The following is a 17,630-nucleotide window of genomic DNA, read 5'->3' as shown; positions in this document are numbered from 1 at the left end:
GATGGTGGGCGTGGAGTGAATTTACCACAGAAGATGGGTCTGTGTCGAGGCCCGTAGGTATCAATGGAAAGGTAGTTTCCCTAAACATCTCTTTTTTTGAATGCCTTCTTTTCTGATTATAAAAGTGATACGTGTTGATTTTTTTTTAATTTGGAAAATTCAGAAAAATTTAATGAAGCAATAAAGTCTTTGGGGCTAATTTTCTATTTCATGGAGTTTCACTTTAACACTTGAGTAAAACCCAAGAGGGGATTTTATTACATCAGAGTGTCAGTATGGAACAACTGAGTCTATCTCCATTATAAGCAAATCTAGTATATGAAAATTCCACTTTATAAAACACGTCAATTTAACTTGTATGGCATTCTTTACTACCTTTAAATAGTATGTTCCTCCTAGTAAATTAAAAAATCACCCTCAATTTATAATTTTGGAGATATAAAAGGATTGTATAAAGGAAACTATTCCTATATCAGATAATTCAATGGAATAAAGTCTCCACCTCCTGCTACCTCTGTACTTACGTGTAGTATGTACACTTTAGTAGCTTGTGTGACTTTTAATTTATTGTGGTTAGATTGAGAAGTTCGTGAATTAAGGCAACACTTCTTAAACATGGTGTCACAACAGTGTGTCACAGTAAGTGTAAACGAAGTATCAAATTTTGTGGTTCTCAGAAGCACTAGGTGGCCTCAAGGATAGCTTATAACCGAAACACCACTCACACAGACTTGGGTCTTATCATGCGATCTTGGGAGCCAGAGAACAAGCTGGTGTTGGGCTGGTGCTGTGTGGACTTAAAAGTTCATCCATCACATCTATCAAAAAGAAGACTGAGATTTAGGGAAGAACATGCAAAGTAGGAACCCAGATTCACAAAGCCATTATTATGTGGATATCAAAAAACTTGTGAGATAAGTAATCAGCATAATACGGCAATTAGTGAATATACAGATACTTATTTGGGAGTGGAATTCTGTGTTTTAAGTAATTGTCATATCTCCTATTTGTATTTTGTGGCCTGGTGCGGTATCTTTGATGTGAGAACTTTGAACGTCCTAACAACATCCATCTAACCTCCCAGTGATCTGGGTTTCTTTTCTACCTTGAAATTAACCTGGATTGATTTTGATATTCTGTGTCCTATAGCAGATTACCCCATAAACATGGTATAGAAAGACTCTTGACTCCACATGAAGCTCCCTGAGTCCTGTTTTTGGCTCTGAAACCACCCTCACCCCCTGTCATCACCACCATCACCTCTCCCAGCTGTGTGTCTTTAATACGTCCTGACTTGTCTTAGCTTCTGGTTCTCAGCGGTAAAAGAGGAAGCTGATTGAGATGATTCACTTCAACAATTATTTATTGAGAACTATGGGGAGATTTGATTCAGGAATTCTGAATCTGATTTTTTAAAAGCACTCAAGTTGGGGGAACTTTTTTTCTTTAAGCTCCGCAGTTGGTTCTGGAATGCAGCCAGGGTTGGGAACCTCTTCTCTAAAGTACCTTCCAGCTCTGAGTTTATAATTCTGGAGCATCGCCTCCACCTGGCTCTGGATTCCATGGCACCTTGGGTCGCTGTGCCAGCACTTTTCACACTCTGCTCTGTCACAGGTAAAGGAACACCTTTCTGTTTGCCCCACCAGATTTGATGTGTGTTGAGAACAGAGACTTCTTATCCCACATGGAATTTAGCACAGTGGCTTGTACATAGCCCTCAGTGTAAATTTGTTGACGAATGTGATTATCATGGATATCATAAATAGTTATCGCATAGCAGAGTACATGTATAGCATTATGTGGTGTGATGCTTCATGTGATTCAGATTGCTTTGAGATGTAGATTCCACTCAATCCCATTTTACATACATGTGGGGAAATCAAGGCTTGGAGAAGTTATGTAACTTGCCCAAGTCACATAATTAGGAATGTCGTTGTCAGGATTCAAATATAAGTGGTTGATTCCAAATACTGTGTGATTTCTCCTATGCTCTGCTGCCTCCCAGGAGGTCTCTGAGACCCACACCGAATCTCTGCTTCTCTCTCTAGGGTCTGCCGGTATATAAAATCTTGTCCCAAAGAAAGTGTAAGTGATGACATTCTGGTAAACTAAAGACAGATTTGCCAAGAGTGAGGTCAGTGATGGCCTTGAAAACACATTAGAAACTGGAGCACAGGCTTATGGAAATTTCAAGCCTCCCCTAAAATATTCAGAAACATAGATTCACGTTTTTTTTTTTGCAAGACTTGTCTTCTCTATGGCATTTTAATTGAGAGAGTATCCCCTATGGTCCTTAGCTGAAAATATAGGATAATTCTTATGGCATCTCAGATTAGGTGTCTTTCATTGGTAAAGTTATGGTACTTGAATTGGGAAATACCTTGTCAGTTGCTAAGGGTGAAGCCTTTACTCGTTGAAATGTTGGCAGGAACTATAGGCCCATGAAAAAAATACATATTTTTCATATTTGTAAAATGCAGTTACATGTAGCAAACAATGTCACTGTGAGCACCTCTCTCTTTTCAGGCTACTCGACATGCAGAAATGGTGGCCATCGATCAGGCCCTAGATTGGTGTCATCGGAGTGGCAAGAGTCCTTCTGAAGTGTTTGAGCACACTGTGCTGTACGTCACCGTGGAGCCCTGTGTCATGTGCGCGGCTGCTCTCCGCCTGATGAGTATCCTTTGGCTTCCTAGGCTAACGTCCTGTACCCTTCCCATGGACGCGAACATGGCCCAACACGTGACCTGTTTCTAATATATGAAAACAGAGATTTATGAAACAAATTATAGGAGGTCCACGTTATAAAATACAGTATCCCATGGCCAAAAAAATTTTTAGGAAAGATTTTTGAATAATTAAATTACTTTATTTTTATTCAACAAACATATAACTATTAAACAAATAAGCTAGAGAAAGAAAAGCTGAGAACTAACTTAAACTGTTCTTTAAAGCAAAATCGTAAATGAAGTTAAAGTAGGTTATAAAACAGTGTACATAGGAAAAGATCTGAAGACTGTGCACCCCAGTTTTGCCTTTGGATAATAGATTATAGGTGATTTAAAAATTTTCTTTCTCTGTTTTTGTGTTTTTATTTGTTTATTTTTGCTATGAACATCTATGGTAATGTAGGAAAAATTTTAAGTCAGGAGTAAATACAAAGTAAGCAAATAATTTATAATATTATCATTGTAAATAAATGGGAAATTGACTAAGTTACAGCTCTCTGAATTGTGTCTTTCAGAGTAAGTGACACAGTGAGTGCAGCAAGTTAGTTTCTAAAGATCTTTCATTTGATAATTCAAAAACTCAGTTTCGTAGTTGCATATTTTCTATGTACTTATTTTGCTGTGTATGTGTGAATAGTTTTATCACTTTAAAAATAAGACAGGGGATTTTGAGTATAACATATACGCTCTATAAAGAAGGGAGTTATGGTCGACTTAGAATTCTCTCCCTTCCTGCCTAACAGAGTGGCTCAGTTTTAGTGTGTTTTGTGTTGGGCCACAGGTTATACTTGATTTGGGGAAAGAACAGGGAACAATCTGTTATTATGAAAAGATGAAAATTCATGGATTAAATTCCTGCCTTTTTTCTGGCTCCAATTCTCTAACAATTCCAAAAAAATGATTTAGGAAAGACCAGAGTGAGCAAACAGTGAACATTTACCAACTACATATTCACTTTTTATTCTCCTTGCAATTGTGAGATGTTAATTTCTAAATCCTTTAAACCTCTTTCTTTTGTGTAACTGGGTTGTATGATTTTTAGGACTAAGCCTAAGCTTAATTATTTTTAAGAGTATCATGAGTTTTTTCTCCAGGATGGCTGGTATAAACTTACCCTGGTTTTGTCACAATACACACTGGAACGGCACGTTCTCTGCGGGACCTTAATTCTTTCTTATAAATTCCACTGGTTGTATATGGCTGTCAGAATGAACGATTTGGTGGTTGTGGCTCTGTTCTAAACATCGCCTCTGCTGACTTACCGAATACTGGGAGACCTTTTCAGGTAATGTGACCAGCGTATGCTTTTTCTTTCTTTCTAATTACTTCAATCTCATTATGGGCTTGGGAAGAGTTAGCATGTGCTCAGTATACCAAAAAGCCGTGCTAGAACCAGACAGACCCTCATATCCTCTGGTCGGGTTCATTTATGCTGCAGTAGAAGACGACAGGGAATCATTTCCAGGTGGAAATGAACAGACTCTCTCCTGAAGGAGAGTCCCTAGCTTTCCGAGGTATCTGCTGACAGTCTTCACCCACGGCTTCAGATATGTTTGAAGACACTACCGCTCTTGGTGTTTCCACTCAATGAGTGTCCCCTGCTGCATGCTGTACCAATTTCGTGTGAAGCCTGGCCTCTGTCAGTGACAGTAGATGCTATTTATGGTGAACACATTATTTTTGCACACATTCAATCATTTTGCTTAATTGCCATGTACTGTTTTTGTTGTCTAGCAACCAATACCTGTATTTTCATTAATTTTTTCCTTCCTTTTTAATGTTGAAATTTCCCGCAGACCCAAAGATCCACATTTCTTTCATGTTCTCTTAGAAATTCTACTTTCCCTTTAATCTTGCCACTTCTCCCAAAGTTTTTATGTTTAAGGCTATGAGCCGTAGAAATTTATATTTCAGAGTTTGGCCAGTAGACTCATACCAGTTTTCATAAACCAGTTCGATTGTTTTTCTCTCCAAGATGTAAGGTTAATCCTAAAAGTATTATGCTTTAAAAAGAAAAGGATTTAACAAATGCTGGAAGTGGTGGGCAGTTAGCTTCAGAGACCTCGGATATTCTTAGGAGAATATTCACTACCTATGAAGGGCTAAATTTGGCTGAATCCCACTGAGAACAAGTTTTGGAAAACATTCTATTTTGAGTTTTCCCAGCTGAACATTGGCTTTCCTCACAACTCCTGTACATTTGAGAATAGATGACCTTTAACATCACATCAGAAAGGAAATTGTAGTAGAGTGATGGAGAGTCAACGATACACTTAGCTTGATCATTAAAAAACCTGCAAAGTGATTTGACTTTTCCAATCCCTTCTATTAGTGGCTTAAATTTTACTTTCATAACTCTTTGCAAGTGAATTGCTGACTCTGTACTTCATTTATGAGAAAGACCTAAAGAATTTCTCAAAACTTCTGGGCAGAACAAAGACGAGGCCTGGGCTACAGACATGGGTGGAACATTCCTTTCCAACATGTCAGTGACATTGAGTGCACAAACACAGCCCTCTCCTGCACATCCCTGCACAGAGTTGATCTGGCTGAACCAAAATGTGAGTTCATTTGCAGTGTGTCTACCTGGCTCCATTGGCTCCATTGATATGAATGGCCATGGTTTGAAGCCATATCTCCAGACTTGATGCCAAATTGTTTTTTAAGTGTTTTGTGATTCTAAAGAAAACATTGATACCCCAGGCTTCCGGATGCTGTGTTTTCTTCCTTTGTTTGGCTGGGTCGGGTAGGGGTTTGTAGGAGGTGGGAGGCTGTTTTCGTATTGCAGAATTACAGATTCTTTTAATACTATATTATAAGCAGCATGAAAGTTTACAGAGGAGACCTACAGAACTATTCTTTTCAAAGAAGATGGTGATTAATGTATAATACTTACCTGCTCTGTGTTTTAAAATTTATTTTAATAAGAATGTGTGCTTTTTATTAAAACCACAAATTTGTAGCTGTGATGAATACTTGAGAAGATTATCCTGGTATCTTAGAGAGATGAAGTTTCCATCTCCACCTGTAAGTCAGTGGTTCTCATCCCTGAGAGTTAGAATCATCTGGAGAGCCTTTATGAATGCCTGTGCTCAGTCTCCAACCTAGACCAACCGAATCAGAAGGCAGTCGGGGTGGGACGGGAACATTAGTATTTTTCTAGAGAGCTCCCAAGTGATTCTACTGATCAACCAAGGCTGAGAACCGTGGTTCTAACTCCACATGAGAGGAGAGCACTTCGTGCACATGGGTACTTGTGAGAGAGCCAGAGGAGAGGTGGGGTCCCTGGGGAACAGGAACATTAACACAGCAGGAAGAGAAGGGGAGTGACCAACGTTGGTTAGCACGCTGAAGTATTGAGAAGCCAAGGGAGGAGAGAGTTCTGAAGAGAAGCACGTAGAGTCAGCAGTCTCCGCGGCTGCAGAGCTGAGGAGGACAGAGAGGAGACCAGTGTTTGGTCGACAGGGGCCCTTGGGGTGTCTGAGAGGGCAGCTTCCCTGGAGTCCTGGGAGCACAAGCCAGCGAGGATGGGGTTAAGAAGGAAATGAGAGCAACAGAAGTGACGGCCATGATTCTGGAATGTTCTCACGGAGAAGCAGGGGAGCAGCTTGCCTGGGGGGCAGGGTAGAAGGAAGGTTATTGTTTTGTTTTCCCAGCTTTATTGAGATATAATTGACGTAGAACACTGTGTAAGTTTAAGGTGTACAACGTGATGATTTGATACTCGTATATATTGTGAAATGTTTACCAAAATAAGGTTATTTAACACATCCTTCACCTCACATAATTACCATTGTGGTGGTGGTGGTGTTATGGTGAGAATATTTAAGCTCTACTCTCATAGCGACTTTCAAGTGTACAATACGATATTATTAACTGTCGTCACCATGCTGTACCTTAGATTCCTGGAACTTATTCCTCTTATAACTAAAAGTTTGTACCCTTTGGCCAGTGTCTCCCCATTTCCCCCCCGCCGCCTCCACCCCTGGCAGCCACCATTCTACTCTCCACTTCTATAAGGAAAATTTGGTATGTACACACACAGTGGAATATTGTTCGGCCGTAAAAAAAGGAAATCCTGGCATTTGTGACAACATGGATGGACCTTGACGGCATTATGCCAAGTGTAATAAGTCAGAGAAAGACAAATACTGTATGATCTCACTTATATGTGGAACCTAAAAACATCAAACTCGTAGAAGGTTATTTGTTTTGATGGGGAAGGTTTATGCAGGCTTTGTAGGCCTAGGCAAGGGCCCAGTGGGGGCACAAGAGAAAGGAGACTCGCTCTGAGCAGCGGCCCAGAGTGGCCAGTTCACCAGGCCCCTGAGGTGGTGCTCGCTGACTCCTTCCTCTCCTGTGCCCTGCTTCTGGACGTGCTTCCCTGGATTCTCCGTTCATTGCATCATTTCACGCACCTCAGAAGGGTGCAGTGTTTCAAGTCCAAACTCCTGTGACAAGCCTTCAGAGCCCTAGATATTTGACTTCATTTTCTCTCTTTAATTTCTTTCCTTAGACTCTCTTAATAATCACCCGCCCCCGAGCTTACGCACAACCCAAGCCTATTCTTACTTGTTCCCTGAAACGCTCTGCTCAGTCTCTCAGTATTCTCTATCATTAAGGCAAGGTCAAGTTTCATCTCCTTACTGTTATCACAATTTCTTATTCTTTCATGTGTTGATCTCTTCTTTCCAGTTAGATACCAAAGATAGAACAAACTGAACACTTACAAAAAAATTCTCTATAGTAAGAATCGACAAATTTTTTCTGAAAAGAGCCTGATACTACATGTTTTAGCCTTTGTGAGCCATTCATGTCTCTGTCGCATATTCTTCTTTTTTTTTTTTTCTTTTTTTTTAATAGCTCTACCAAACTCCCAGCAGTTACTTTTTTTTTTTTTTTGTGAGGAAGATCAGCCCTGAGCTAACATCCATGCTAATCCTCCTCTTTTTGCTGAGGAAGACTGGCTCTGAGCTAACATCTATTGCCAATCCTCCTCCTTTTTTTTCCCCCAAAGCCCCAGTAGATAGCTGTATGTCGTAGTTGCACATCCTTCTAGTTGCTGTATGTGGGACGCGGCCTCAGCATGGCCGGAGAAGCGGTGTGTTGGTGCGCGCCCGGGATCCGAACCTGGGCCGCCAGTAGCGGAGCGTGCGCACTTAACCGCTAAGCCACGGGGCCGGCCCCTCTTCTTTTTTCTTTAACAATCCTTTAGAAATAGAAAAACCATTCTCAGCTGACCATTTGTGGCTGTGGACTGCCAACCCTAGCTCTAGAGCATTAGACACCCAGTGGGCCATCAGAAAATAACAGCTGGTAAAAAGAGCTAATGCTTAATGAGCACTTATGATGTCAGGTACTGAACAGATGTTATTTTATTTAATCTCGTTTAATCCTCACAAAATCCTTCTGGGTTATTTGCTATAATTACCTACATTTTACAAATGAGGAGGCTCAGGCATAGAGAGTTTAACTATCTTACCCAAGATCACGTAGCTAGTAACTTCAGTAGTAGTTGATTGAGAAATCATAATTAGTTGATTGAGATTGATGTCCGATTGAGGCCATACTTCTGTTCGTTTGGCAGTATACTACCTTACCCACGTTATTAATATGCACAAAGTGTATTAAAGGTATCTGAGATATGTTTACATAATTATGTGTGTATTGCTGTTTTTATGGGATACAACACACATTTTCATAGGCCTGTGTTCATTCTCCACTTTCTCATTTCATCAGTGCGTTCCTGGATATCGGGCCGAGGAAGCAGTGGAGATGTTAAAGACCTTCTACAAACAGGAAAATCCAAACGGTCAGTTTCCCCTACTGTATACAGTGCACGTCACTTAAAACAAGTCAGTAGGAAGAGAGTCTGACATGGGCTTAGCTCTTCATTTTCTCCTTTTCTTTTCTCTTCTTTTCACAGCACCAAAATCAAAAGTTCGGAAAAAGGAATGTCAGAAATCCTGAACTTGTTCTGATGAAAGTCTGATGCCCCTGGACGACATTCTTGGACTGAAAGCTGTTGACGTTGTTGAATCACATGTTTCTATATTGTCCTTAACCCATGGGAAAATGGTCTCTCATCATTTGCTCTGTTAAGAGTACAAATTAGCACTTTTTAAAAAGTCTGACAGTTGTAAAAAACTATGAGCTTTTCCACACACTGAAAGAACATTTTAAGAATGGGAAAAATTAAAGATTGAGGTTTTAGAAATTAGTAAGCTGTGCATGCACTTCCTGCCAAAACCATTATGCCCAGTGCAGGAAAGTGCTGGCTTTCAGAGAAGGTGCCCCCAGACCCAGTTACCTGGCGTGTGTCTGGGCTGGAGTGTGGCACGCTGCAGACACCTGCTCCCGGCCTGGTATTTCAGAATCGAATTCTTCATTCTTTGCAGCCACTGTGTTCTTCGGGGTGTTGGGGGCCTGTGACTTCCTTGGAAGTTGTATATGAATTATATACATACAGACCATGATTACATGGTTCTTAGAACAGACTTTTTGCTTTTATAAAGCATTTAGAGAAAATGCATACTTTTAAAACAAGTGCTTAAGTGCCATTTTTAAATTACAGCATATTGCTATAATAAAATTTATTTATGCCTTCTTTGAAGACAAATAGTCTTGAAAATAAAAGATAAAAGCATAAATGGGACAATTCCTTCTATGTTAGTGAGTATGCTGTGCCAGGCTCTGCTTGTTCATCAAATCAGTGAACAAAACAAAGAATCCTGCAGTAGTGGAGCTTCTGTCCTAGCAGGGGAGACCGATAATAAACAAAATAGATTACACAGTGTGTCAGAGCGTGGTGAGAATTATGGCAAAAGGAAAGAACAGGGCAAAGGGTGGTGGGAATGCTGGTTGCAGAATTAAATAGGATGGTTAGTTTAATCTGGAATCAAATACAGTTATTTATTTTTATAAAAATCCAGGTTTAGAATTTAAAATCTAAAATTTAAAAATGTGAATGCAACCCTGGAAAGGGTATCCACAGCAGGGAGTCCCAGATACTCCTGCTTACTGACGGCAGAAAGGGTTAGTTAGCTCTGAGCAAAGTGCTGCTTTGCAGAGCCGTGCTGGGTGCACCGCGTCTGCCCAGAAGGGGGCCTCGCCGTTCCACCAGAAGCCCAGCTCCGGGCCCAGGAGGGCAGCTCCTTCTCCGTTGCATTTCTTCAGTGGATTCATTTGCTTGATGCAAAGCATCTGTATTTGTTGATTCTGCTGTTTGAGCGATGTCTCTGACTTGTTTGTTTTGAATTACATTACAGGCTGGAATGTAATTGTGGTGAAAGTATTTTTATATTGCTGAGAGTAGCAGCTAATCACAGTTACATGCTTCAGAGGGTTTGTAATTGCTGGGTTTTGTACGTGTGTTTTTAAGTGCATTTGAGAAGTTTTATGGAGAAGAACGTGCATGATTTTAAATCTATAATAATGTTAACGTGTACCTTCTCTTCGATTTCACCTACTTTCAAAATTATCTTCTCATTAAATTTTAGTGCTTTGACTAGTTTATTCCTTTTTCAGTTGATCATAATTCATTTCTGACTCCTTATGCTTTTCTGCAAGCAGACTTCATTGCACTCATTGTCCTCAGATCATTTTCTCGGGGATTATTTGTAGACAAGGTACCTGGAATCCTGATCCTCTGCAGAGTACCCCCCAGGAAGGCTGGCTAAGCATCTTATGCCAAGTAGGTTTTTGATAAATGTTTGTTAAGTAAAATTATTGATTGAAATTTGGAGAAAAGTGAATAATAAGGAGAATATCTAGGATAAAAAGCCAAAGCCAACAATAGTTATATGTATTTTAACCCAGCAATAGTCACTACTAAAAGGATCAAGAAAATAATAAAACTATAAATAGAGAAGAATATAAAACTATAAATAGAAAAGACTTATCAATATACATATGTTCTGGGCCGGCCCCGTGGCTTAGCGGTTGGGTGCGTGCGCTCTGCTGCTGACGGCTCGGGTTCGGATCCCGGGCGAGCACCGATGCACTACTTCTCCGGCCATGCTGGGGCCGCGTCCCACATACAGCAACTAGAAGGATGTGCAGCTATGACAGACACTATCTACTGGGGCTTTGGGGGAAAATAAATAAATAAATAAAATTAAAAAATATATATATATACATATGTTCTGTCTTGGCTGTGTTTTGGAGAATGGCTAAGTATTTCCTAATTCCTAAGCATGGCTGAAAATTTTAATTTTGGTTATGACCTTTTTGATTTTCTGTCCAGTGATTGACTTACAGAAAAGTCTCTTCTAAATTTTTGGTCTTGGGCACGGTTCCCTCCATTGCTTTGGGGGAAAATCAGTTTAGACAGAGTATTGCAAGCTGGAGCTCAGCCCCTCCAGGGCTGATACACGACCATTGTGGGGTCATAGACATTAAGGCTGTGGGATTCTGACAGCAGTTTCGAAGTAGTGGCGAGAGTTGTGGACATATGATGAGGTGATCTTGCTTCCTGAGGACCATATTCTCCAATTACTGAGACATGGCTTAAAATATTAAGATGCTCCAGTTCAAAACATTGAATCCAATTGATTGATACTAGTAGTGCCTAAGAGACTGGCTGAGAGACTTGTTTTGTGTATGAGATAATTCTGCAAGTTGTGAGATGCAAACAGGTTTTAGAATCACAGCCCTGTTTAGAGAAGTTAGTGGGAAGTCATTGCATCTAAGTTGCATCCAGTGTTTGCTGGTTTTTGCAACGGTCTCTGCTGAGAATGGGTGGTATGTTACGCTTTGGCAGCCTTCAATCACTGATAAAAGATCATGTTAAAATATCTTTGCACTTTTTTGTTACTTGGCACAAGCATCTCTTCCTGTGTTGTATTTGGAATATCATAGAGAGAAAATAGGGCCAAGAACTCCAATGTAGGCAAGAACTGTTAATTTTTCTTTAAACTCTATTTGGAGATAATTTCAGACTTACAGAAAAGTTGCAAAAATACCCGTATATCCCTTATTTGTTAAACCTACTGTTAACATTTTACGCCTTTAGCTTTATCATTTGCTCTCTCTTTATTATCTTCTCTCTGTCTGTCTGTCTCTCTCTATATAATTGTTTTTCTGAACCATTTGGTGGAAAGTTACATACATCATGGCCCTTTACCCTGAAATGTTTCAGTATTTCCTAAGCATAGGATATTCTTTTATATGATTGCAGTGTGGTTATTGACTGCAGTAAATGTAGCATGGACACAGTACTTTTGTCTAATATGCCATTCGTATTCCCGTTTTGTCAGTTGACCCCATAATGTCCTTTAGAGAATTTCCTCCACCCCCCTGGCAATACTGGATCCATCCTAGGGCCAGGTATCGCATTTAGTTGTGGGGTATCTTTAGCTTCTTTTAATCTAGACTATTTCTACAGCTTTTCTTTGTCTTTTATGACATTGACATTTTTAAAAATAATACAGTCCTTCTGCCCCTCCTGCCCTACTTTTTCGTTGTCTTTTTTTTTTTTTGTGATGGTGTTTTCTCATGATTAGATTCAGGTTTTGTATTCTAGGTGGTGTTATGTTCTTCTTGGACTATACATCTGGAGGTGTCCAAAGGCCGTCTGTCCCTCACTGGTGATGTTAATTTTGGTCACCTGGTCAAGGTGTTATCTGATTTCTGCACTATATAATTGTTATATTTTTCTCCCTTGCAACAAATAAGCAGTCTGGGGAGAGGAACCATTATATATTTTTTTTTTGCTGAGGAAGATTGGCCCTGAGCTAACATCTGTGCCCATCTTCCTCTATTTTGTATGTGGGACGCCGCCACAGCATGGCTTGATGAGCGTTGCATTGGCTGGGATTTGAACCTGCGAACTCCAGGCCGCCAAAGCAGAGAGCACAGACTTAACCACTGTGCCACTAGGCCGGCTCTGAACCATTACATTTTTAAAAGAAAATGTATTTGACGTTGATAGAAAGGAGGGGAAGAAAACTAGTGATATAAATTTCAAAGCAACTGTTAAATTATTTGATTGCATTCTTCCTCTTTTATTACGTCAGCCAAAATTTACAAATTTCTTTTCCTAATAAGAATATTTTAAATAGGGATATCTTAATAAATATTAAAGGAAGCCTCAGAAATAAGTTCTCTCCTGATCTTTTCCTCAGCAAAACCAATGATTATATCAATCTAATTATATCTGATAAGATAGAGTTTTGGAAAAATAGGTCTAAGATGTTTCTGGTATCACAGATAGCCTATAGTGATCCACTAGGAGGTATAACTCTTGGTAGGTAGTCATTTGGCTGTAAAATATGGGTTCTTTTGGGTTTCCATAGAGATATCGAGACTTGAAATGTTTTAAGCACTGCTGCTTTCAAAATGAGTGTCAGTAAAAATAGCAAAAGCCAAGACTCTTTTAAAAAAAAAAAATCATTAAATTTTTTTTAAAGTAGTGAGGTTCCTGGTTAAGAATCCATGTTGAAGCCAAAGCTTGTCCTTCCCAGTCATTCTGCATCAACTGGCCTTAAATAGCCCCCTGAGAAGAGACATCAAGAACTGGTTTCCCTGCCTTTTGGCTAAGGAAGGAGACTATGTTGAGTTCATCTATGAAGACAACCGCCAGCTATTTTCTTAGTCCATAAATTGTTAATTGTGTGTGGCGAGGAAAGGGGTGATGGGTGACGTTATTTTTATGGGTCAGGCTGGCCTAAGTTCTGGTGAAAGTTTGACATCTTTAGGACCTTTTGTTTTTTCAAGTTGAGCTAATAAAAAGAGGCTCATGGGATTATTTCTCACCTGATTTTAAGTGAGTATTGGGATCACCCCCACGTGTGCGTGACCATTAGGAAGACTTTGTGGTGTGGTTGAAGAAGCATGAACTTGGGCGTCAGAGCACGAGTCAGCTAACTACGGCCCATGGGCCAAACCCAGCCTGCTGCCTGTTTTGGTATCACTCACAAATTAAACATGGTTTTACATTTTTAAATAGTTGAAAAAAATCAAAAGAAGAATTTATTAACCCATGGATATGGTATGAAATTCACATTTCAGTGTCTATAAGTTGTTCTGTTGGCACACAGCCACGCCCATTTGTTTTCCTATCGCCCATGGCTGCTTTGTGCTACGATGGCGGAGTCGTGGTGACTGAGACCTGTAGCCACTAAAAATATTTAGTGTCTGGTGCTTTAAGAGAACTTTTGCTGTCCCCCCCCCACCCGCCGGTCTAGAGAATATCAGATGTTGAGGTTGGATCTCTAAGGTGCTTGTTCCAGTTCTGACTTTGGATCTGAATAATGTGGCTTGTTGTGCAGCTATGATGATTGCTTCAATACTATGATTTTTTTTTTCTTTTTGAGGAAAGTTAGCCCTGAGCTAACACCTGTGCCAGTCTTGCTCTACTTTATATGTGGATCCCCGCCACAGCATGGCTTGATGAGTGGTGTAGGTCTGTGCCCAGGATCTGAACCTGGGCCACCGAAGTGGAATGTGCCAAACTTAACCACTACGCCACAGGGCCGGCCCCTTGGGTTTTTTTTTTTACCCAGCACTGAGCTCAAGAGAGAGCCTTATTATGTGTGATAGACAAATCCTAGGTCTAAATTCTGAATTGCATAGTAATGGAGTATTTAGGGAGACTTCATGAGGAAGGGGGGCCACCAGTTGTGCCCTGAAAGGCAAGTAGGATTTGGGGAGGTACGGAAGAGGGTGAGGGCAGCATGTGCTATATTACGGAAGAGGGAAGGACAGTGACGTGAAGACACTGGCAAGGGACGCTCAGCCATATCATCACAGTTAAGATCCCTTGCTTCTTTCTGAGAAGGGTCAACTTTTTTTTTTTTCTTTGTGAGGAAGATTAGCCAACATTCGGATGCCAATCCTCCTCTTTTTGCAGAGGAAAACTGGTCCTGGGCTAATATCCATGCCCATCTTCCTCTGCTTTATATGGGATGCCTGCCACGGCATGGCTTGCCAAGCGGTGCATCAGTTCGCACCCGGGATCTGAACCTGTGAACCCTGGGCCGCCGTAGCGGAGCATGTGAACTTAATTGCTACGCCACCGGGCCGGCCCCGAGAAGGGTCACTTTTTCATTCTCTTTCTGCTGGATGATTCCTGGAGTATGTGTGGTTTAGGGTGAGGGGTTGCCAGGGACAGAGGTTCTCACGCTACAGTCACTGAAGTAAGGAGACTGGGATTACACATCACTAGGCAAGATCTGAGCTGTGGGGAGGGAGCGTGTCAATAAGAGAAACTCATAGTGACGTAGAACCTACTGTGCACCAGGCTCTTTTCATATGTTACCTCGTTAATTCTTATGACAACCCTCTGAGCTAGTGTTGTCATTATGTCCATTTTACATCAAGGAAACTGAGGTACAAGGAAATTAAGTCACTTGCCTAGGGTCACTGAGTACTAAGTGATGGTGTCAGTTAGAATGGGCTAGGTTATGTCAGGGTGACAATCTTCAAGTCTTAATGGCCTAGAACAAAGGTCTAATTCTCTCATCTTCACTTCTTGTCCATGGCAGGTCAGGCGGGGGGCCAAGGCTAAAGGAGACGCCACCCTCTGGAACATCATCAGTCACTATGGCAGGGAAACAGAAGATGGCGAGTAATGCTCTGTGTCTTCAAGCAGGGCCTCACAATCCTGAATGCGCACATGCATCGCCTGGGGGGCTTGTTAAATGCACCTTCTGATTCAGGAGGTCTGGGATGGGCCTGAGATTCTGCATTTCTAGCAAGCTTCCAGGGGATTCCTATACTGCTGGACCATGGACCACACGAGTAAGGAGAGCTTACTGGCTTTTGCCCAGAAGTGACACATCACTTCTGCTCATGTAAGAATTAAAGCAAGTCACAGAGCCATGCCCAAGTTCAAGGTGGCGGGGAGTGTCATCCACCATTTACCTCAGCGGGAGAAGAACTAGAATATTTGTGAACAGCCTCAGTGAAGAGCAAAAAATGTGAAGCTAAGATTTGAATTCAGGCAGGCTGTCCCCAGAGTGTGTGCTCTTAATCATCACTTCATACGGTCCTAGGTGGTGGTCCATTCTCTGTCAAGAAATGGCACCATGATGGCACCCACCTGCTTTGTCAGCAGCCAATTGGGGTAGTGCTCGAGACTGACCAGATGCAACTGATGTCCCAGGCAGCTTAGTGTCAATGGCACCAGTGCTCAACATGGTGTTGCAACTCTGAAATGTTTCAATTCATTGTTTTCTTAATAATGTGCTGACATCTCTGACATTTATTTTTGTTCACAGCGTACCTTAGCATGGATTCAACCCTTTCCCTATTACGTTTTCTCTCATCTAATATCTGCCATGCTTTCTTGCTTTGGAGAAGGGTTGGGGTTAAAGCCAGCATTCAGGGAATTGTGCATGATCCTGGGCACGCCCATGGGTGTGTGTCCACACATGCACACCATTCATCATGGATCTTTGCTGTAAAGGGCTGGAGTTGCTGATCTGGAAGAGTCCTTGCTTGTGGTTGGCCCAACAAACTCGATTCCCAGATGGTGATGGCTGAGAAGCAGCTTCTCTGAGCCTGCAGCCTGTACCCATAACTGGGAACTTCTGATACAGTCTTAAAACTGAGAATTGTGGGAGTGAGTGGTGAATTCCAGGCCCACGTTAGGGTCTTTAAATGGAGGAAAGTGGACTGGATTATTTACAGTGCCGAGAGAACATCGCACCTCCCTTGACTGACCTTCAGTGCCCATACAAAGCCCTGCCTTGTTCCCACTGCAGCCCCCTTTGCTGTTGTTTCCCAGGCTGAAGCGGAGACAAACTATCCAGAAACATCAGTATAAGCAAGGCCCCTGTCCGCCTTATGGAAACCTGATCTGCAAATGATACTTGGAATGAAGTAAGCTTGTTCTTCCTCCACTAAAAAAAAATCCCGCCCAAAGGGAGATAGAGGTACATTTCAACTTGACATAATAATTAGAGATAAGTTTTCAGAATTAACCCACTACACCAGTTGATTCAGTCAGCAATTGAGCTAAACATGAGGGAGAAAATGGGCCTTGACGGCTTTTCTTTTGGATAATCAAGTTTGCTCTGTTGAAAAATGCCTTCCCTCCTGCCCACCTGTCTGTCATTAATCATGGGACGTGCTGGATAAACCTGATTGTCCCTCCAGAGACTCTTCTGTCACGTAAGGCACGTAGTTCAATTAAAATCTGCAGACGAATGCAAAGTTAATACCTAAGGGAAAATAACAAAACAAAGTATTGCTATTTTCGTTAATTACTTAGACTGAAACCTACAGTATGACTTTTTTAAATTAATGGGACAGAATTCTGCTTGATCATTCCAATCCTAACCCTTAGGATCTTTCTCGGCTGTCAGTGCCCTTTGGAAAAAGACTTATCCCTGCCCCAGTATCCTGACTTCAGATGAAAGAACTTTCAGCTTCTAATCTAGCCTCTTCTGGAACTGACAGAACGTCATTTCTTTCGCTGACATTTCTATATTAGAGGCCTACATAAGTTAAGGATGTCAGCTTGGTTTTTATGTCGGCAACATGACCCTCCTGATTCAAATGCTGAACCATTTCAAGAAGGATTAAATTTCTTCTTGACCTAAGAGGAATCCCATTTTCTTAGTGACCAGCTACCCTGGCAGGATGCCAAGGGGAACTCCTCCACAGGTAAGCCCAGTACACCTGTGTTCTTTTATGCTGAGCACATTTTATCAGTTTCATACACCTCAAGCGTTACTGTACTTTTCAAAGTCCTGCGATTTCTATGACATCTTTTCCAACGACTCCAGCCTACAACAATCATTTTCTTCAAACTCCTACTTATTGTCACCTAGTTGCATACTCGATTGGTCTCTAATTATAGTATAATTAGGTTGTATGCGCCTCCAAAGCAAGCACTTAGCCCAGTGCTAGGCCCAGAGGCAGTTTCAGTAAATGCTTGCTGAGTGATGGATTTGC

General features: G+C 41.2%; 1 protein-coding gene across 1 annotated transcript in view; it reads left to right on the top strand.

Moving 5' to 3' along the window:
• Positions 1–10,244, top strand: part of ADAT2 (adenosine deaminase tRNA specific 2) — a 31,422-nt gene extending 21,178 nt beyond the window's left edge. Inside the window, exons 3-6 of the mRNA XM_004440971.3 lie at positions 2,527–2,677; positions 3,908–4,014; positions 8,469–8,541; positions 8,656–10,244. Coding sequence (XP_004441028.1) covers positions 2,527–2,677; positions 3,908–4,014; positions 8,469–8,541; positions 8,656–8,699 — 375 coding nt within the window. The 3' untranslated portion in view covers positions 8,700–10,244. The remainder of the gene's footprint in view (positions 1–2,526; positions 2,678–3,907; positions 4,015–8,468; positions 8,542–8,655) is intronic.
• Positions 10,245–17,630: the final 7,386 nt, after the last annotated feature.

Source organism: Ceratotherium simum, chromosome 38, assembly GCF_057802395.1.
Source record: "Ceratotherium simum simum isolate JZ-2026a chromosome 38, ASM5780239v1, whole genome shotgun sequence".
NCBI classification, from domain to species: domain Eukaryota; kingdom Metazoa; phylum Chordata; class Mammalia; order Perissodactyla; family Rhinocerotidae; genus Ceratotherium; species Ceratotherium simum.
The sequence above is the reverse complement of the archived record's forward strand: the minus strand, read 5'-3'. Positions and strand labels throughout refer to the sequence as shown.